The 20397-nt window shown below is 55.8% G+C and overlaps 7 protein-coding genes across 7 annotated transcripts; 4 read left to right on the forward strand and 3 right to left on the reverse strand.

Annotated features, from left to right (window-relative positions):
- Positions 1–873: 873 nt before the first annotated feature.
- Positions 874–2706, reverse strand: BU26DRAFT_566939 (nitrogen permease regulator 2; the record flags this gene model as incomplete). Its single annotated transcript, XM_033833594.1, has 3 exons — positions 874–1997; positions 2083–2592; positions 2652–2706. The coding sequence occupies 3 exons, from the start codon at positions 2704–2706 to the stop codon at positions 874–876; spliced, it is 1689 nt and encodes a 562-aa protein (XP_033681584.1).
- Positions 2707–7969: 5263 nt separating this feature from the next.
- Positions 7970–9055, reverse strand: BU26DRAFT_521037 (uncharacterized protein). Its single transcript, XM_033829438.1, has 3 exons — positions 8690–9055; positions 8541–8606; positions 7970–8487 (listed from the first exon to the last, which is right to left on the reverse strand). The coding sequence occupies exons 1-3, from the start codon at positions 9011–9013 to the stop codon at positions 8314–8316; spliced, it is 564 nt and encodes a 187-aa protein (XP_033681585.1). The 5' UTR covers positions 9014–9055; the 3' UTR covers positions 7970–8313.
- Positions 9056–9988: 933 nt separating this feature from the next.
- BU26DRAFT_49668 (uncharacterized protein) lies at positions 9989–11572 on the forward strand. The gene has a single exon (XM_033826263.1). It carries the CDS (start codon positions 10177–10179, stop codon positions 11455–11457), a length of 1281 nt encoding a protein of 426 aa, XP_033681586.1. The 5' UTR covers positions 9989–10176; the 3' UTR covers positions 11458–11572.
- Positions 11573–12560: 988 nt separating this feature from the next.
- On the forward strand, positions 12561–14419 carry BU26DRAFT_431027 (uncharacterized protein; the record flags this gene model as incomplete). Its single annotated transcript, XM_033823913.1, has 3 exons — positions 12561–12729; positions 12795–14072; positions 14148–14419. The coding sequence occupies 3 exons, from the start codon at positions 12561–12563 to the stop codon at positions 14417–14419; spliced, it is 1719 nt and encodes a 572-aa protein (XP_033681587.1).
- On the reverse strand, positions 14306–16763 carry BU26DRAFT_576469 (DUF1446-domain-containing protein; the record flags this gene model as incomplete). Its single annotated transcript, XM_033834374.1, has 6 exons — positions 14306–15306; positions 15376–15582; positions 15653–16005; positions 16055–16327; positions 16377–16630; positions 16679–16763. 6 exons carry the CDS (start codon positions 16761–16763, stop codon positions 14514–14516), a joined length of 1965 nt encoding a protein of 654 aa, XP_033681588.1. The 3' UTR covers positions 14306–14513.
- A 443-nt stretch (positions 16764–17206) lies between these two features.
- Positions 17207–19168, forward strand: BU26DRAFT_487799 (CoA-transferase family III; the record flags this gene model as incomplete). The annotated part of the gene is made up of 3 exons (XM_033825960.1): positions 17207–17520; positions 17568–18657; positions 18706–19168. 3 exons carry the CDS (start codon positions 17207–17209, stop codon positions 19063–19065), a joined length of 1764 nt encoding a protein of 587 aa, XP_033681589.1. The 3' UTR covers positions 19066–19168.
- A 399-nt stretch (positions 19169–19567) lies between these two features.
- BU26DRAFT_507161 (uncharacterized protein) lies at positions 19568–20322 on the forward strand (the record flags this gene model as incomplete). Its single annotated transcript, XM_033826979.1, has 2 exons — positions 19568–19689; positions 19746–20322. The coding sequence occupies 2 exons, from the start codon at positions 19568–19570 to the stop codon at positions 20320–20322; spliced, it is 699 nt and encodes a 232-aa protein (XP_033681590.1).
- Between the last annotated feature and the right edge of the window lie 75 nt (positions 20323–20397).

Here is a 20397-nt window from a genome sequence, read left to right on the forward strand (position 1 = left end):
ACCACCTCGAGCCAAACTACCTCCCCAGCCCCGGCGGCGGTGCAGACCCGGCAAATACGCTCCTTCGCTGCTTGTCCACGCCAGAACTTCGAGCCTGATCACACAGACTGGTACCAAATCGCCTCCCGAACTCCTTTCCTCAACTTGGGCATCTGCCCCGACTGCTACAACACCTCTATAGCGCCCACACGCTACTCCCGCTTCGTCAGCTACGCAGTCCACAAACCCGAGAACGTCAACACGCGCGGCGGTTTCCTCGATCTCTGGTCTGCGTCGCGTACGCCTGGCTCGTGACGCTGAACTAGGCTGGTTTGATGTTGCTAGGCCAGGGAGTGGATCTGCAGTACGAGGAGGCGGAAAAGAGGTGTTTGAGGCCGGATCTCGAGTGTGAAGATGGTGGCGGTGGAAGGCAACACTACGAAGACTGGGACTTGGTACTGTCTCGTGGACCTGGGGTTCCTAATCGAAGTAATCGAAGAATTGACAATGTGGTCAGATTACGTCCCGGTGTTCGAAGGACCTGGGTGGGAACGAGAGCGTGTCTCGCGTGCTGGTGAGATAGTCGGCTTGGAAGAACTGTAGGGGGTGGTTAGGACACATTTGTTCATAGAGCGAGCAGGGATAGTAGAAGAGAGAGAGAGAGAGAGAGAGAGAGAGAGAGAGAGATTGCTTTTACTCTCACTCTAGTACAGTGGCGATACCCTACTTTGTTTCTTCACTTCGATATCACGTCGTGCGCCGCAGGTTGGTTGGGTTAGCAACCCCAAGCTCTCCTCTCTTCCGCAAACCAACCACTCTTCCTTCGCACTGCACGTTAATCCGGTATATCCAAACCACGGCCCTTCCCTCGCCTCTACTCTCCTCCGTCCCATATCACCGACTAAAAACCTGCACCTCGCCCACCCCCCTAATCTTCCCCTCCACCACCCTCTCACTCATGCCCAACTCAGTACAAATCTCATCAAAGCAATGCATGCCATCCAGGAACCGCACCAGCGGGAGTCCCTGCTCCCTCTCCTCGCTCACCAAGCTATTCAGCCGCACCATCTCTTCCGCTCTCCTCTCGCCCGCCGGGTGGGGGAACGCGTTAGCCGTAGGAGCCACGAGGCTGGGTATGCGGGCGAGATGGCCGCCTCGAATAGTCGCCTGGTCGCTGACGTCGTTATGGTTGACGGCGGCGGAGGTGGAGACTGATTGCAGGGATGCTGGCGGTGCGGGCGGTAAGGAGGTTGAGGTCGCGATGGCATATTTGTGCACGCGGTACAGGAAGCCTTTTATTATGCCGAAGGTGATGAGGCGCCGCACGTCGATGCCGCCCAGCAGCTCGACGTTCTCGAGCACCCAGTTCTTCAGCGTGAGGCCTTGGCGCAGCGACGTGTACAGCGTGATAAGCGTCATGTGCGAGATAGCGTTGCTCTCCTCGTCGTCGCTGTCAGCGTCGCGGACGGACCAGGATACCGAGGTGGTGGAGAAGTCCGGTGCGGGTGCCCGGTCGGAGGGCGTTGTGTGCTCGCTGTGCAGCTGGGAGCGCGACGATGAGGATATGGATGAGCGCTCGTCCGTTCCCCCCCTCGATCTCTCGGATTCTACCGAACCTAGCTTTGGCTTGATGGAGCCGATGCGCATACGCGGCACGCGGACGTATCTCGCGCACTCCTCCTTCACGCTTTCGTCGACGACGAAGCCGCCGATTTCGGCGGTGGGCGCATACACAGCGCCGAAGCTGAAGATGTCGAGCAGGACGAGGCAGCCGTAGTAGACGAGGTGCTGGATGGCTTTGCGAGTCAAGGACAGATCGGTGTCGGCGAGCTGCGCTATGTGCGCGACGGAGCTTATGCCGTTGATGTGGGGCAGGATGCGGTTCAGGGTCAGGTCTGAGCTGATTGGTGTGTGGAGGCTGGAGAGTGAGATGGTGAGGACGGGGACCTGGTGGGCGTAGATTGGGGGCGGTGGTGCGCGGGTGGGGAAGAGCTTGAGGTTGATGGTATTGGAGTCGTCTGCGCGGTATTAGCGCATAGAACGTAGGAGCCGGGCTATGTTTGAATAGAGGAATAGGGGGTAGAGAGAGGGAAGGCAACGTACCAATGGGTATCATACACTCGGCATAATTATTCAAATCCTCCAACACCATCTCACAAAGCGCAAACACCTTGCTCCCGCCACCGAGCCCAAAGCTCCCCTCCCCGTCCCCTAATCCACCTCCTCCCGTCGCCCCATCATCCTCCCAGACCCTCCCCTCCTCCTCCTCACGACTCAAAAACTCGCCCTGCTCCTCCAGTCCCCTCAACAAGCGCCCCAACTTCCTCGCCACCTCTCCATACGCGATCCAATCACTCACACCCTCCTCGACGACCAGCGCAAAGTTAAAGATAAACTCATTCCTGCTGTATCTGCCCTCGCGGATGCACACGGGGTAGCCGATGACGCGGTAGTGGTTGGTGCAGAAGGCGAGCAGGCGGTCGCAGAACTGCTGGTTCGGGATGATGTACGTGTTGATTATGGCGTCGACGTCGAAGAGGGGAGTGCGCAGGGCGGAGGGAGAGGACGATGGCGTTATGCTGCCTTCGGGCACTTGGTGTAGGACGCGGGAGCCTGGGAAGTGGATGTTAGATGGGGATGGCGGGCTGAGGTGCGGGGAGGACTTTAGTTACCCTTTTCATGGTGGAAGCGCGTGAAGAAGATGGCCTTGATCGCGCGCGTGGGCATTGAGACTAGTGATGGTTATAGAAACATGGAAGGCTGCTGAGGACTACATGGTGAGTGTGAGGTCGAAGTTTGTCGCAACCGCTCCAAGGTTAGAGCTCGAAAACCGGTGGTCTGTGCTTACTGCTCTGGCAATCACGTCGCCACCCATCTAGACGAATCCGCAATATAAAGTATCTCGAAATCTCTCAATTTCATCCATTCATGCAATTAAACTACTATGTTACAACCCTGCCTAGCTGTTGCTGTTGCCCTGAAGTCTCGCTCCGGCTAGGAAGTCAAGAAAAACCACAATGTTTGTTCGCTGTCCAATACAGTTCGATCCGCCGTCTCAAAAACGCCGTGCAATGCAAATGCTCCCATCATACACACCATAAAACTCCCAGAGAAAAGGCCAACAAGCCGCCAAGAAAAGGAAGAAATCGCTTTTGTCAGAAAAAAAAGGGCTAGCTACAGGCAGGGAAAAGGGAAGAAGGGGTACAAATCAGTCTAGAAGATTAAAAGGGGTAATGAAGAGGTCAAAAGATCAAGATGAGGGCAAACTCTCGTTATACACCCTCGAGAACTCCTCAGCAATGTCGTTCGTCTTGAGAGCAAAGAAGGTATGTTTCAGCTTGCCGCCTTCACCCGGCCGCACAGCGCTGACCATCTTCTTGCTATTGCCTGTAACATTCGTCTTGAGCTTAGGCAGGATATTGTAGTTCAGGGCTGTCTTGCCGCTCGCGAGCCGAATACGCACAAACGCCTTTCCGCTCTCCTTGTTCTTGAGGATCCAGAGCGGGCCACGGGCTAGGTTCTCCCAGGTCTTCTTGCCGGGCGTTTTCTCTTGCTGCTCCTTGGCCAGAGCCTGCTCCGCATGGAAGAGAATGTCGTTCTCCGATTTCTCATCGTCGGTGAGGCCTGATAGGTCAAGCTGTTCTTGCTTGGTTCCTTCGTCGCCATCGTTTTCCCCGGCGGAGTCTTTGCCGCTGGTCTCGGCTTCGGAGAGCGGCGTAGCAGCGCGAGAGGAGAGGACCGAGGAGGCTATGGAGCCAGGACCAGACTGACCGGTGGTGGGAGTGAGCCAGGAAGGCGTGCTACCGGAGGGTTGATTGAAGAGCGAGAAAGGTGGCGGCTTAGAAGGTGTCGCCGAGAACTCAGCTGGCGACGGTGTCGCAGGTTGGAACTGGAACGTCGGTGCATCCTTCTTCTGCGTACCAAAAACAATTGGACTTCCGGGCTTGAAAGTCTGATCGCCAGCGAAAAATTCCGATTTTGGAGGCGCGGTCTGACCCCCGGCCTTCTCAAAATCAAAGAACTGGAAGGGTTTATTAGGCGTCTGCACACCGTTGGTCTGTCCGAAGACTGAGGCAGCTTTGCTGGTATTGCCGTTCTCTTTGTCAGACTCGTCTCCGGCCTCAGAATCGTCAGTCTTCGTTATGCGCGACATCAGGCTCGGCCTTCCGGATGCCTGCTGCTTCTTGCGTCTCATCATCTCCTCGAGCGATTCTTCTGATTCCGACTCCGATGCGGCAAGCTTGCGCTTATTTGCCTTTCCGAAATCCGAGGGCTGGTCTGACTGAGGCTGAGATTCTGATTGCTCTTCTTCCTCGTACTCATCCTCATCCTCATCTTCGTCTTCATCCTCGTTTTCGTCCTCATCCTCGTCTTCGTCCTCATCCTGGTTGTTGGACGATGCGCCAGACGACAGATGCCCAAAGATATTTGATGAAGGAGTCTGCGCGGCATTGGGTGTGTCGAAGACGGACCTTGTCGCAGATGGTGCGGGGCTACCGAGCCTGGAGCTAAACAGTCCTGGAGTGGAGGTCCCACTGGCAGGCTGCGAGAGTCCAGAGAAGGGGTTGGAAGCCGTAGTGGTGCCGCTGGTTTTCTTTTCAGGAGCGCCGAATGCAAACTCCTGGTCGGCCTGTGCCTTCTTCTCGGCTATGCGAGCAGCCTCCTCCTTATCCCATCGGGCTGACCATTGCTCTTCCGATTCTTCGTCAGAATCATAATCTTCCTCCTTCGCCTTGGCCTTGCGTTCCGCTCTAAGCTGCTCGAAGGTCTTCGCACTCTTAGCAAACTGACTAAATGGGCTCTCGGAGCCAATGCTACTGAATGAGGACACCTTGTTCTCTGTTTGTTTTGTCTCGCCTTTAGTGCCAGAGGTGAGGAACTGAAAGGGTGACTGAGAGGTACGATTCGTCGAGCTATCAGAAGCTTTGCTAGCACCGAGCGTTGGCATGAAGCCTGTCTGGGATGTAGTGCCTTTCGAAGGCTCCGGCTCTTTCTTATCGGAAGCTATAGACCCGACAGCCGGAGTTGAAGTGGTCGTAGAGACGGGAGCATTGCCTTTGCCGAGGATGTTGCCAAACAGATTGGAGGTCTGCGTTGCGGGCGGGGCAGCTTTGGGGGTGGTGCTCAATATGCTAGACGGCTTAGGGGTTGGTGTGCTCGGTACATCAACGCCTCGTGCCTTCTTGGAAGGAGATGCATCCTGGTTCTGGCGGTTTACTCCGTCGTCGGCTTTGCGCTTGGTGGAGAGGCTAGATTCATTCCCGGTGATTCCTTTTGCTGCTGCTTGCTGCTTCCTGATCGCGACGATCTTGTCCATGATTTCACCTGACTCTTTATAGTGCCATGAAGACAGCAAAGTCCAATCTGCCGTTGCAGGGAGCTGAGCCAGCCTCGCACGATATTTCTCGTTCAGCTTTGCGAGCTGTAAAGAGAGCTCATTGAGGTTTGAACCCGGAACTTTCGACGTGGACCAATTCTGGGGGACACGGGCCTTTGGTAATTTCGGTTGCTGAGTTGGCTGCGTTGCTGTAGCTGGTGGTGCCGCAGCCCCGGTTAGAGTAGGCATGGCAGAAGCGGGCGAAAGCGGGGCTTGCTCCTTTGACGGGGACGAAGGCCTGAAGAAGCTTTGAGAGGCGGACTGCTGCGCTTCCTTTGGTGGTGCCAAATCTTTCTTTTGTGCAGACGAATCCGCAGCGCCGCTCAGGGACGTGGCAGGAGCGAAGGGCGTCTGCGACGGGAAGGAGAAGGAGGCCTTCTGAGCTGCATCAGATTTGGGACCCGCTGCTTGGGACTGCTGGGTGAAAATGTTAGATGACGTGCTCTTCGTGGCTTCCGACTTCTTGTTCGCGGATGAAAATGCAGCGAATGCGTTCTTGGACAACGACTCAGGCTTAGCAGGCTGTGAGAAGATTCCTGAGTCGCGTGGAACATTTGAAGCTGAAAAGAGGCCCTTCTTAGGCGCCTCGACCTCTGTCTCTCTTGTCGAGCTTTCTGGTTCCTTAATTGACGTCTGCGGAGTTCCGAGACTGAATAGATTGGTCTTTGCCGGAGTGGCCGCATTTAGAGATGTGCTACCTGGTGCGGTGGTGGCAGCTCTGCTCGTTTGCGGAGTTGAGCCGAAGCCTGAGAAGAAGTTGTTCGTAGGCACGGACGCGGTGAAAGGATTGCTTGCCGGCGTGTTCGTCACCTCTTTCTCAGCAGGCTTGCCCATGCTGAAAAGACTGCTCGCAGGTGCGGGAGTAGTCGGAGTCTGAGACTGTGTGCTTGCACCGAAACCTTTGAACGGGCTGCTCGTAGCTGCGGCGGTCCAAGAAGCTTCAGGTTGCGAGCTCGCGCCGAAGCCTTTGAACATGCTGGTCGCAGGCCCCGGAGTGCTTGTGGCTGCACCCTGCGTACTCGCACCAAGAAAACTGAAGCCGTTTGACGGTGCGGGGGTGCTCCCAGACGGTCCTGGTGTTCCTCCAATGCTTTGGAACAGACTGCCAGCGGGTGCTGCCGTGCTAGCGGCGTCCTGTTGTGTGCTCATACCAAATCCAGAAAAGGAAGTACTTGCAGGCGTTGTCGAGGTCGTGGCATTGTTCTGGGCGGCGGAGCTAATGCTGCCGAAGAGAACGGGCTTCGGTGCGGGCGTACTCTCATGCGCTGCTGATGCGGTGGGAGCGAAGCCGAATAGGTTGTTCGCCGGTGCGGATGAGGAGGGAGCCGATGCAAGGCTTGAGAAGAGATTGCTCGAGGGTGCGGTCGTTGTCGCGACGTTGCTCGGAGCGCTAGAGCTAAGGCCGCCAAAGAGATTAGTTTGGGGCGCGGCGCTCGTGCCGAAGAGAGTGCTAGGAGCCGCAGTGGTGGAGGTGTTGTCCTTCTCTCCGCCAAAGGGAGTGTTGCCCGGCTTCGGCTGGGAAGGCGGGATATTGAACATTGACGCCGTGAAACCTGAGTTTCCTGAGCCGTTCATTGTGGGAGCGGGAATGGGCGCGCCAAAGGCATTGTTCGTGGCTGCTGTGAAATTGAAGCCGGTGGAGGGGGGTTGTGGGTGGAAGCCCGTGGTTTGGCCGCCGCCGCCAAAGGCAGGAAACGATGAGGTTGTGAAGGTGTTGCTGGCTGTGGATGACTGGGTAGGCGGGAAACTGCTGGTCGCATCATTTCCAAAATCTCCCCCGTTCGGCGTCGACTGCTGTTGCGATTGCGACAGGAAGCCGAACGGATTCGCGCTGACAGTACTGTCGCCGCCGAAGCCAAAGCCGGACGCCTGGGGTGGCCCGAAACTAGGTGTGGCAGAAAGTCCCTGTTCGCGCGCATTAGCACCCGCTTGCTGTTGTTGCCGCCGACGCTGCTCCCGCCGCCATTCGACCGTGTATTTGATCGACATGTCGGGGGGCAATCGGCGGTTGGGGGGGCGTCGTCAAGGAGACACTTACGGAGGATGCGCCCGCCGGTCGACGCGAGCCTTTGGCAGCCTTGATTCTGCGAGACAAAGAGTCAGTAGGGTGTGCGAACAATGCGCTTTGACTGGCGCTGAGCTGGGGACAAGGTCGAAGCGGCGGCGGACTCACTTTCGCGTTGCCATTTGGGCTGCCGTCGCCTTCTTCGGGGTATCGATCGGGCCTTCATCCCTCTCTTCATACGGATTCTCTGGCTTGCCCTGCCCGAAGATCGAGGTTCGCTTCGACATTTTGCGCTGGGTTGTGTTGGCTTGCGGCCAGCGATGGAGTCGGGTGCTGGTGCCAAAAACATGCAAAGGTTCAGGTGTTGCTTTGTTGGGGCCCGTGCGTGACGTCGTTAGTAAGCAGCCGGGTGCTCGAGCAACGGCGAGCGACTCGCTCTCACCACCGATGACGTATTTGTTAAGGGTCGTGAAATGAGGCTCTGCACATGTGGCTGGGTGGAGAAATGGCACATATGATGGAAGCGGTCGCCAGTGTCATCCTCCGTGGTCAACCTTGGATCTATCGGACCGGGGCAAGGGGGGAATTTGGTGAGGTTTGTATTTGCAAGAATCTATTGCAAGGTAAAAGAATGATTTAGTGACTTCGTGCGTTCCTCTCTCGCTTTTGGCCTCTCCATAGACTATGTCTCTTAGGCGCTTTGGTCGAACACGGGAGTCTCTTCGTTGGGCGACTTCCCTTCACGTCGGAGCTGAGATTGATATCAAGATATCGACTGCGTTCTAATTCTGCCACTTCGAGAAATGCTCGTCTCCCAATTTCTAGCGTCTCCAATCTCGGGTAGCCAGCGTAGAGGCAAAGACCGAATAGTCACAGCTGACAGTGAGCGTTCCCGGGACAGAGGGCGACTAGCAAGCTTGAAGCTGCTAAAGAAGAAGACGGCTTCGCGAGCTCATGCTGCGGCTGCGGCTGCGGCTGCGGCTTTCTTCCAGATATCCACAAGCGGGCCATTTCTCCCGTAGATGGGATCGCAGTCCGGGATGGGAATGTTGCTCGCCACCTTTGCTTTCTCTGCCGTCTCTTGCGCATCGGCTTTACAAAAGTTATTGTCCCAATGCGGCGAGCCCTGCACAGAGGTGAGAATCTGATTTAGCTGCGGTCGCATGAAGGGCGTGATACCTCCGGATACAAGCCTAGATATTCGTACCCGCCCTCTGACGTTACAGAGCAATGGCTGACACCAGCCTGCCAGTACATCAGCCAGTCCTTCATAATCCTCATCCGCGGCTTCCTAGATGAGAAACATGAGTGGGAATTGGATCTCATACAGGTAAAACAATTATATCTCCCCTGCTAAGATTCACCTCAAGGCCGCCCTCGGACGGGTCATCGAGCGGGCCACGTCCGAGCAAAAGCCTGCTCGATCCTTTGAAAACAGCGTAGCACTCATGCGTAACTGAGTGGAAATGGTGAGCCCAGTACGTTTTGAACTGGCCTCCCTTCAGCCACAGGTTCTTCTCGAGAGCTTCGCGGGTGGAGGTCGCAGTTGGCTCGGGCGGGAGCACCTGCCGGTAGACCAGGACAGGCAGGCGCGAGTTGGGGACGTGTGAGGTCGGGTTAAAGTAATATTCCTCTGGCATTTGCGGTGCCATGGCGTGACAAAACACAGTGCAGAGGGTTGATGAGATGCTGTGATAGGTAGATTGAGCCAGGGCGGGCCGTGCATGGTGTTGAAGTCAGTCATGCGGGACGGATGAGGTAACTGGGGTATCAACGTGGGGCGGTTCCAGACTGTGCGCTTGGCCATGCGTGATCTGGCGATCGGCCTGCGTTTTCCAGGTTGCTGTTTCGCGGAGAAGGCGATGCCGGACAGCCGGCAGCCAACCAACGCTGGGCCGGTGCCGTCCTCGCAAGCTGAGCGCGGCGCTGTCAGGACGACAGAAATGCGCTTGTTGGCCGGCGCGGGGGAGTCCATTATGCGAAACACGGCATCTATCACCACAGTGCAACCTGCCAAAGCGAGACAGTCGGCGCGGCCAAGCAGAGAGCAGCCACGGGAAGCTGCTGCGGCGATATGATACGTTTGCAGCGCCGAGCAGAGCAATCTGAGGGCGTGGGCGGCCAAGATGCGGGCGCGGAATGCCCGCTGCTGTGCCTCTTTGGTTGCGTGGAGGCTCGCTTTCTGCTTGCGGGCCAGAACGGCGCCCTCAGGCTCGTGGGACCCCAGAGCAGCATCAGTCCACATGTTTACGTGCTTCGTCCGGACCGTCGCCGGCGGATGCACACAAAGGCTCGCCAGCCCCGAGCCATCCGCATCCTCTGTCCTTCGTGCTTTGGGTAGCGTTATCGCGTTCCAGATAGAAACCGCCTTCTCCGCCTTCCCCTCACCTGTTTCCAGGCCAGCAGCCTGCCATCCCCCATCTGCCGAGTGCGTATAACTAACACCGCGTCGCCGCTGACTGCGGCCGGCTTCGATTACGCTGAGATCGCTTTCGCATTCGCGGATCCACTCCCATCTGGGCAGGCTTAGCGACGCATCGCTCAGCGTCCGAAGCCCTGGCCTCATCTCATCATCCTCCGCCCTGCCGTGGTGCTTGATTCCTCTCGGGATCACGGCCAGCGCCACGAGCCCGTCGGCGGCCCGTCTGCCAAAACTTGCAGCTGTCAAAGACTCGTCACCAGTCCTCTCCGGACGTTCCGCGGGCTTCACGTCTCTCCACGCCGGCTTGGTGATGCTGTGTACCACGCACTATTTACCGTCTGGCATGCCTCAACACGCACGCCGCCCTGAACCCTCAGCACCCGCCTCCAGAACATGGCCAACACCCGCTCGCATGCGCCCTCGAGCCATGCCCGACTGCACAAACGCGGCAACTCCGCCTCGTCCATGACAAGTCCGCTCAGCCCGGTCGCCGACCAAGGTGCCTTCACATTTAACCGCTCCGAGACCCCAAAAGTCACCTACGAAGAGCCCTGGACCGAGCCAGCACGACCCATGCCCGCCGCAACTTCCTCGCACCAGCTCAAGATCAAGCCCTATCTGCGCAAGCTGTCGTACAAAGACAGCAACGCCCTCGACCTTTCCCGCCCTGCGGCCGAGAACGAGGGCCTCGCGGGACTGGGCATTTCCGAGTATGGCGGCACCTCGCGAACAGTCTCCGACGTCAGCTTTGCGCCGGTGAATGGGCGCAACCGACACAATCGCTCCACCTCCGCTACGTCACAGTTCTCTACGTCGTCGAGCCTGCAGCGCCCGACCGCGCCCTACATGCCCTCGATCCGCCAGACCCCGCGCCCGTACACACCGCCTATATCCAAGTCTACACCCTCCTCTGTCCTCGGCTCTGAGAACGAGGTAGACGACATCATGACGGACGAGGAGTTCCGCCTGAGGCAGGCCGCTTTCGACCCCGCGCGGCGGTCTGGCTCGCTCTCTTCCACACCTGGCGTCGCATCTCCCCCGCTCCGCATTCATACGACTGGTTCCTGCACCCGTCTCGGAGGGAGCTATTCTCAGTCCTCCATCTCGCTAACCTCACCCGTCGCTCAATCACGCTCGAGAGGCGACACTCTCAAGTCCATGGACACCACTGCCTCACCCAGCTCACGAACCTCATTCGACAAGGCCTTTGGCTTCATCCGCGGCGGACGGGATTCGCCCGTGGACGCCGCCTCTCGCGCTGCCTCTATCCACGCTGCGCGACAGGCTTTCCTAGAGAAGGAAGAGGCCAAGGAACGCAAGTACGACCGAGAGGCCCACAAGCAAGCGGAGCGAGATTATCGGAAGCAGCACAAGAAAGACGAGCGCGAGCGGCGCAAGTCTGAGTCCGAAGAGAGGAAGCGGGCTCGTAGCATATCCGACTCCAACGAGAAGACGCCGCGACCGTCTGTGGGCGGACGTCAGTATTCAGACCATCGACCACCGCATTCGAGCAGCCTCCCCAACCACGTGACTACTGTCAGCTACGAGAAGCACAGCGGCGCCATGCCCAAGGTCACCAAGAGCAGGGAGGCGAAAGGAAGGTGGCTGAGATTCGTGACCTGGTTCAAAACGAGGTTGCTGCGCATGTCCCGGAGGTTGCATATTGCGTCGTGAGTGGTTGGTGGCTATTATTGTTTGCCACGCGCCGCCTGCAGCAAACCAACGCTCATCAGCCTCAATATTCGACGCATCCTGTCGATCCAAGAGCTGACATGCATGCATCATCGATGTTCGATCGGAGCGGCACATTCATCGATTGTCAATATTTCCCGTCCTCGGGTATCAGCTAGGCATATCTCCGATACCCTGCTCGACTTTCCCCAACTCCCCTCTCTTTATTCAGCATGGTATCACGGTTTTCACGATTTATGCCTTTCCTCCTTTTTTTCTCAAATCCATCGCTGCACTGCATATTTGGCGGGCATTCTAGGGTACATCATTCGGGCACAGCGATATCGATTCTGGCGCATGGGTGGCTTGGGATCGGACACCCCCCATCTTATGGCATGCCCTCACATGGATATGGATAGGCGTTGCTATACATCTTGGGAGTATGCTTAGAGGAGCACTGCGTGCTTTGGCTCAGCCGTGCTCAGTGCATTGGTTTTCTGCTTTTGGGATCTTGGGTCTAGCTCAGCTTTGCTCTGGCTACGGCCATTGAGCGTGAATGGCATTCGTTCTTATCGCATCATCATCTTCTCCATGATTGCCGGCGCCGTTTCAGTGAGAGTAGCGCCTTTGGTACTTCTATTATCCGTCAGCCCCATGTCTGGTAGCTTTCGGGACCTAGGACCGCCTTCCCGTAAGATGAGTTGCGCGACTGGGAGATGGAGGTGCCGCAGGACTAGAACCCCTCTAGCTTAAAGCTAAGATATAAGGAAGCAAGACGCGAAAAGTAGAAAGTATCAAAGTGCTCAGGTTAGATGTGGCTCGTTCGCGCCACACCCAGCAACTTTGTACCCGACCCGATGGCTCGGATACCTCGTACAGCGTTCGTCCGAAGATCTTCCGAGGTCGACAGCAGTTCCCAGCTCCTGTCAAGCTCTCCCCGCATCTAGCCATCTATCCCTCAGTCATCGCACCTCAGCATGACCCACGCTCCTTTATAACTCGCAATGCCGCTACGAAGCTTGCCACGAGCTTCAATTGCTCTACGGAGCAGCAGGACGCCGCCTGCGATCCTCTCACAATGTTGCATGGGAGCGCAGAGGACGCGGATGCAGCGGAGATGGGCGAGCGAGGACAAAAAGAATGAGCAGACGCCGTTTCATTTTCAGCTGTTTGAGAGTATCACGCAGCGTGTGCAGAAGGAGAAGGAGGAGCAGCTTAGGCAGGCGCAGATGCAGAATAGGACTGCGAGAGGACGGTTTTTTGCGACAATGACTGGTGCGCTTCTTCTTCCCTGGGCGTGGGAGCTCAATTGATGGAGGCATATACTGACGCAATTGTAGTTTGTTTTATTGCTGCTTGCATCGGGTACTACTGGGGCCAGGCTCTTCCTCCACCTCCCACCACCGATTCAACCGCTCCCCTCGAGTCTACGGTGCCGCCGAAACATAACATCTCCGAGGCGAATATGGAGGCTGCATGGACTGACTTCCGTGACATCGTGGGGAATGAGAATATCACGCTTGAACGCTCAGAACTCGAATCACACTCCGGTTCCTCATGGTCTTCGCACCCTGCGGAACCTGGTGATGTCCCGTTTTGTGTAGTGAAACCCGGAAATACCCAGGAGGTCAGCGCCATCATGAAGATCTGTCATGAGAGGAAGATACCAGTCACGGCATACAGTGGCGGCACAAGCTTAGAGGGACACTTTGCGGCGACGAGAGGCGGCATCTGCATTGATTTCTCGCGCATGGACAAGATTATCAAGCTGCATAAGGAAGATTTGGATGTTGTAGTGCAGCCCGCTGTAGGCTGGGAAATACTAAATGAAGAACTGGCGAAAGACAATCTATTCTTCCCTCCGGATCCAGGACCAGGCGCCATGATCGGGGGTATGGTGGGCACGGGGTGCTCGGGGACGAACGCGTATCGATATGGCACAATGAAAGATTGGGTGCTATCTCTCACAGTGGTTCTGGCTGATGGAACGATTATCAAGACGAGACAACGACCACGGAAATCCTCCGCAGGATATGACCTCACGCGCATGTTCGTCGGCAGCGAGGGGACATTAGGCTTAGTCACGGAAGCCACGCTCAAAGTCACCGTGAAACCGCAACACACCAGCGTCGCTGTGTGCGCCTTCCCCAGCGTCCGCCAAGCAGCCGACTGCGTCTTCAAGGTCGTCGGAGCTGGTGTCCCCATCGCGGCGATCGAGATCCTCGACGATGTGCAAATGAAGTGCATAAACGATGCTGGAATGACCAAGAAAAGCTGGAAGAACGCGCCTACACTCTTCTTCAAATTCGCGGGTACGCCTTCGAGCGTGAAAGAGCAGATTGGCCAGGTGCAAACACTCGCGAAGAATGCGGGGAGTGTGAGCTTCGAGTTCGCCAAAAGCGAGCAGGAGCGAGAGGATCTGTGGCAGGCGCGGAAAGAGGCTCTTTGGAGCGTTATGGCGCAAGGCTCCGGAGATGAGGATATGGCGGTCTGGACTACGGACGTAGCGGTACCTATTTCGAGGCTGCCCCAGATCATCGAAGAAACCAAGGAGAACATCGGCAAGAGCGGGCTGCTAGGCAGCATTGTTGGCCATGTGGGAGACGGAAATTTCCACTGTAAGCCTGCGACTCTCCTAATTTAGAACCTCCACAGCCAATAATGATACCGGATGCTAACGCTATTCCTTTCAGCCATCATTCTCTACAACAAGAAAACCGAATACGAAAAGGCCAAAGGCCTCGTCCACGACATGGTCAAGCGCGCCATCGAGCTCGAGGGCACAGCAACGGGTGAGCATGGCGTTGGGCTCGTCAAGCGAGACTATCTGCCCCATGAGGTGAGCACGTCGACCGTCAACGCGATGAGGCGGCTCAAGCTGGCGTTTGACCCGCTGTGCTTGCTGAACTGCGATAAGATCGTTAGGGTACAACCGCTAAAGAAAGGTGAGGTGGACAAGTGGTAGAGCAAGGAACGCGGAGGGAGATCCGAGCGTGTTGTAGTATATATAACACCACACCTATGCAGTTCTCCATGATGAATCGCAGTATTGAATTACTCTACAATCGACTCGCTGCGCTGACATTAGAAGAACCCATCCCCTTCCTCCTCCCCTCTAGGAACTTAACCGGCACATCCACCTCCACATCCCGCAGCCAATCCCCCATCCCCTTCGCAAACGCATCCAGCCGCGAACTCCCACTCACCCCTCTCCCCAGCACCTCATACACCACAAAATGCACCGCGTAGATACCCGCAAACTCCACCCTCTCGACGTGATAACCGCCCTCCCAGCTCTCGGCGAACATTTCTCTGAGCTTGCTCATCGTCAGGAAACTGCGCAGCCAGTCCCAGGCTTCTGCGTAGAGAGGCGAGCCGGGCGCATAGGAAGAAGGCAGACGTGTGGGGATGAAGAAGCCGATGTTTGCGTTGCCGCCTTTGTCGCCGGAGCGCGCGAGGACTACGTCGCCTAGTCGCGCTCGCACCGTCTTGCCGAAGCTGTCCAGATCGACCGGGTTGCGCGTCTCGTAGCTTTCTCGTTTGCCCAGGGGTTCGAATCGAGGCGGGGGCGTGGTGCAGATGCGTACGGTCTTCCCGGTGGGGTAGAGGATGTTCATCGAGGTGTTGAGGGACGATTGCGGGTAGATGGCCGGATAGTACGAGAGATAGGGTTTGGGCAGCGCGGTGCGGTGGTCCAGTGTCGAGTGGAAGCCGGAGTAGTGCTGCATTGCGAATTCGCTGAGGAGGCTTGCCAGGCCGAGGTTTGCGGCTGGGGAGCTGGATTCTGCGAAGATGCGGAGGGATGTGGTGCTACGGAGTTGGGAGCGGGGGTTGCGTTCGGGGACGCCGATTCTGTCATGAGATATACATGTCAGAACACGGGCCTGAATTAAGAGAGGAAGGGAGCAGTAGAGAGCTTACCGCTGGAACTCTAGGACTTCGAACTTGTCGAGGATGCCGAGCCGCGCGAGTCCGAATCTCATCATGCGCTCGTAGAGGTCGTATTTTTGAGGGGTACCGTAGCCAGTGGCGTTTACGACGATTTCGGATTGGTAGCCTGCTTGGTAGAAGATGGCGAGTTTAGTGGTTGGAGGCGGAGGTGCGCCTTTGATGCCCCATACGCGGACCCTGGGGTATTCGTCAGTTCATATACATCGTTGGAAGAGTTCCGCTGTTGAAGCTGATTTGGAAATCGCACCGATCTTTGCCCTCCTGCTGTACTTGGACATCGTCCAAGATAGCCTTCACATCGCTATTCAAATACACATTTCCTTGCAACTCGTACAAGAACTGGCACTTGACCGTGTCCTCAGTGACGAATCCCTTCTTTGCACCATGCTTCGTAATCACACACGTCCCGTCTTTCTCGACTTCCGCGATGCCGAAAGTAATGTCGTAGAGTGAGTCGAGAGGATACTCATAGAAGCCGGCAAAGTTGGAACCAGTGACGTAGCCTGAGCATTCGATCAGATGGCCGGCGATGAGAGCGCCCGCGAGAGAGTCGTAGGAGGTGGAATTCCAGGAGTGCCAGTACCATGCAGCACCGATGACCTGCGGGGCTTTAGAAATGATGGAGGAGAATAAGGGGTTCTGGACGTACCGGGCTTGCATCTGCGACTCGTCCAGCAATGATGATATCCGCGCCTTCTTCCAGCCCCTTTACAATCTCCCGGGCTCCTAGATAGGCGTTTGCGCTCACAATGGGTTTGTCGTTCTTCTCCAGGAGATCGAGCGTGTGATTTGCGTATGTAACCTCGCTATTGTCTGAGTCCAGATGCGGCGGGAGACCTTTGGTGCGGATATCTTTCATCTCTTCGAACAAGTTATCTCCAAGCACATATGCGATCTTTAAGTCTAGGCCTTTCTCCGTAATCTGTGATATCATCAGCATATTCAGAAGGACGTTAGAGCGGTTTACCTACCAACTGCTGCACTTTCTCCGCCAATCCCTTCGGATTATGCGCTCCGCCATTTACGATTACTTTGATGCGTTTCTGAGCTAGGATGTGAATGGTTTGCTCGATGCCGTCCCAGCAAGTCTGCTCCCAGCCTGGATGCTGACCAGCGGCATGCGCTTGCGCGTTCTCTGCTATGTTGACTTCGGCTAGGTAGTCGCCTGTGATGAAGTCTACATCGCCGAGTTCGGCTTGATAGCGCATATGATATCCAGGATCCGCTGTTTCACAGTTAGCCTTATGGAGGTAACACAGTTCAAGAGAAGTACCTTTGTATCCTGAGCAATTTGCTATCCTAACAGGCCTCTTCCCGCGCTGCTCAGTCCATCGCGTACCATATTCTACTGCAGCCATCTTGTAAGACAACACAATCTACGAACAGGGGTAGGATAATAGCCTTAACCAGGGTGCTAGGGTGGTTGAAGAAAGCACATAAGCAATCGCCCTGCTGACAAAAGACCCCTCTTCTCTTTTACTTCCTACCAACTGCTGTAGCAGCGCAAGTCTAGGATCCCTTCGTTCATATACTAGTTTTCGGGCAACTGAGTGCTGTGCGACTGTTGTCTCCACCAGCGCACCTCCGAATGCGGGGACTGTTCGGTTGTGATTGGTCCCGTCTCCAACTCGTGAATAGCGACTCGACCGAGGACCGAATTGACGGCAAAGACCGCGGTCGAAAGAAGGCCCGAACGTAGTCACATGTGTCATAGAAGATCATTCTAAGTTCGCTATATAAGGAAACGTCTCCAAGAGTTGTTGACCATAAGCCTGGCTTGCGACACGCCTCGGAAAGAAACATGGCAACCAACGAAGCGAACGGATACGCAAACAGCGTTGACGAAAATGAGAAAGCTTACTCTATTCCTGAGGAGACGAAAAAAGTGTTTCGGAAAGGTATTCTAAGCAACCCGCTGATTGCTCCGACGTTGTCGAAAGAAATTGAAGAATGCGCGCAAAGAGTCGAATTCGTGGGCACGGACAAGCCGAGCATTCCTATTAATTGGCGTTTCGCGGAGAGTATTTCTGCTTTGAAAGGCCTGGAAGCGGCTATGATCAATGTCCTGCTAAAGAGAAAGTACGGCTTAGCGCCACAGAAAGCTGTCATCAACACGTGAGTAGACGACATTAGAGGAAACGACAAGAGCTCACCAAGCATAGCGACCATGCCCAACTCTTCATCATGTCCATTCTCCTCTACACGATCGACCCAGAAGGCGAAGCTATCAGCTTCGCTTCGGCAATGACTCCAAAGGGCAAAGCGGCGTATGCGAAGTGTTTCAAGAATTGTGACCTGCATGACACGAGCAGCAGCCCTTATCGGACTTCGGGCACGAACATCTACCGCTGCAAGGATGGAAGGTACTTCCATCTTCATGGGAGTATGAATCCGGAGCCGACACAACAGAGTGTTGGCTTACCTCCTTACATGGACGTCGCCTCGGTCGAATACTCGTGGAAACCATACGAGGAAAAAGTGGCGCAGATTGATTCGGAAGAGATGCAACGACTGGCCTCAGATGTGTATAAGCAGGCTGGCACGATATGCTGGACCACAGAAGAATACAAGAACAGTGAGCACGGGAAGGCGAATGCGCACGTCGGCCTATACGAAATCCATCCCGTAGAGAATGACAAACAACAGCCATGCTGGTGGCCCGAGATCCCTGAGACGTCCGCACAGCGACCGCTTGCGGGGTTAAAGGTAGTGGATTTGACCAGAGTAATCGCTGCGCCTGCTGTAACTCGCGGATTGGCAGAACTCGGAGCTAGCGTCATGCGAATCACTGCCTCGCATATCACCGATATGTCTGGCCTGCACTGCGACCTCAGCTGGGGCAAATGGAACGCTCATCTCGACTTCCGGAAAGAAGAAGATCGCGAGAAGCTCCGAGAACTCGTCCGCGATGCTGATGTCGTAGTGCAAGGCTACCGGCCGGGCGTACTAGACAAGTACGGGTTCTCGCTCGATGGACTCCTAGAGCTGACGAAGGACCGTGAGCGAGGCTTGATTGTGGTGCGAGAGAACTGCTACGGTTGGTACGGGCCTTGGTCGTACCGGAGCGGGTGGCAGCAGATTTCCGATGCGAACTGTGGCGTCTCGATGGAGTTCGGTCGCGCGATGGGGAATGACGAGCCTGTCACTCCAGTTTTTCCGAACTCGGACTTCTGCACCGGCACCGCCGGGGTAGTTGCTGTTCTCAATGCAATACTTCGGCGAGGCGCTGAAGGTGGCTCCTACAAAGTCGATGTAAGTCATCCTGGACTCGCTGCCAGCCCTTCATGCTGACCCTCCCAGATCGCCCTAAACTACTATTCACAATGGCTCGTCAACAGCGTCGGCGTGTATCCTCCCTCCGTGTGGGAAGATGTCTGGTCTCGCAACGGCAAGCAGGTCTTCCGGCACTACCACAATATGCACTACTCCCTAGGTCGGTATCTCCAAATGCTGAAGCAGAACTCCGGATCTGTTCTCTTCAACCCGGATTTCTTCGAGAGGAGGCATTCGGGTGCTATTGGAAAGGACATCGTGACAAGTAAGCCCATTATAAGGTTCCCCGAGGGCACGGTTAGGCTGGGGTATAATGTTGGGACGAGGGGGAATGGCACGGATCAGCCGAAGTGGCCAGAGAATTTGATGACGGAGGTCGTGGAGTAGACGGTAACATAGCGGCGAGGGAAGGAAAGCGACGTAGCCGCGATAAATGAAAGAAGAAGGCCAGAAGTGGTTCACTGCGTAAAGTCAAATGATGAAGTTGCGTTTGATGAGCACTGCATCATCATACGAGAGAGAGACAATGCAGGGGATGTGATCGTCTCCGCGAAACGCGGGGTACGCTTTCGCGTCTTCACGTGAGACCTATGCCTATTCCAGCAGGTCGCACACCCTCAACATCGAATATGAAGTACGAAGATGCCTAGCTTCCTAGCGCTCACCGATTATGACTCAGATCCGGGCTCAAGATGTCCTTGAAATCCTAAGGCAAACCCGCTTTGGCCCTACTTACCAAGCTTCACCAGATCTGGCTGTCTGACTCAAAAGTGCACCTTAGGAACTAGGGCGATTTTGGGTACATTAGATAAGATTTCGCCCCGCGTGTCTGGTTGCACTTCATCTGTCAGTGAGAGAAACAAACCCTCTGAAGATCTCAAGGCGGACCATGGACTCTACACTCGAGACCCCACGACTTCGCCTAATCCGCCTCACCGACACAAGCGACAACTCCCAGCATCTGCAATGGTTCCACCAACTCTGGAACGATGATGCAACCACAGCATGGAGGTGCGCTGCCACTCCCTTCTACCTCATTCCTTCCATCCTTACTCACGCACTCACAGTCTCCACGGCAAATGCCACACCATCCAGCAAAGCCAGCAATGGATGACCAAGCAGATGACGGAGATGGACAACATCCTCTACGCAGTTTTCGTGAAATCAGACACCTCTGAGGCAGATCCAAGCAATCCAGGAGAACTAGTCGGCAACGTAGGACTGCGGCTGCAGAAAGAAGGACCTTACCTACCTCCGTCACCACCGCCGCAAGATTCCACCTTCGCTGTTCTCAAGCCGGAGACAGCGGCGCCCGGCAGCACTCCTGGTGAGGCTCCAGCTAAATCGCTCAACCTCCGAGCCCTTGGTTACGCTTACTTTCAATCTGCGTGGGGAAAGGGGTACGGAACGGAAGCCGGGAGAGCGGTTATAGACGCGTATGCGGCATCCATCGCCGAAAAGCAAAAGGAGGGAGAGGAGACCTTTTACATCGAAGCGACTTGGGATAAAGACAACCCTGCGAGTAAGAAAGTCCTTACGAAGTTGGGGTTCTTCGAGGTGGGATGGTTGGTGGAGACAGAGCCGATTTTTTTAGCGGGAGCGTGGCGAGATCCAGGACAATGGATTTGGGGCCTGTATTTGTGATGGGGGAAGAGAGTCGAAAGCACAGGATTTGAGTGCAAATGCTCTTCCATACGGGGGTATGGAAGGGTGTTCATA

The sequence above is a fragment of the Trematosphaeria pertusa genome, assembly GCF_010094035.1.
Source record: "Trematosphaeria pertusa strain CBS 122368 unplaced genomic scaffold BU26scaffold_10, whole genome shotgun sequence".
Lineage (NCBI taxonomy): Eukaryota > Fungi > Ascomycota > Dothideomycetes > Pleosporales > Trematosphaeriaceae > Trematosphaeria > Trematosphaeria pertusa.

Excerpts from the sequence above, each read along its gene's own strand:
- BU26DRAFT_521037 (XM_033829438.1), bottom strand. The coding sequence starts at position 9,013 with ATGGCACCGCAAATGCCAGAGGAATATTACTTTAACCCGACCTCACAC. Across the intron at positions 8,607-8,689 it reads GAGATATAATTGTTTTACCT|GCTGGTGTCAGCCATTGCTC; the intron begins GTATGAGATCCA and ends ATGTACTGGCAG. Across the intron at positions 8,488-8,540 it reads ATCTAGGCTTGTATCCGGAG|GGCTCGCCGCATTGGGACAA; the intron begins GTATCACGCCCT and ends ACCTCTGTGCAG.
- BU26DRAFT_49668 (XM_033826263.1), top strand. The coding sequence starts at position 10,177 with ATGGCCAACACCCGCTCGCATGCGCCCTCGAGCCATGCCCGACTGCAC.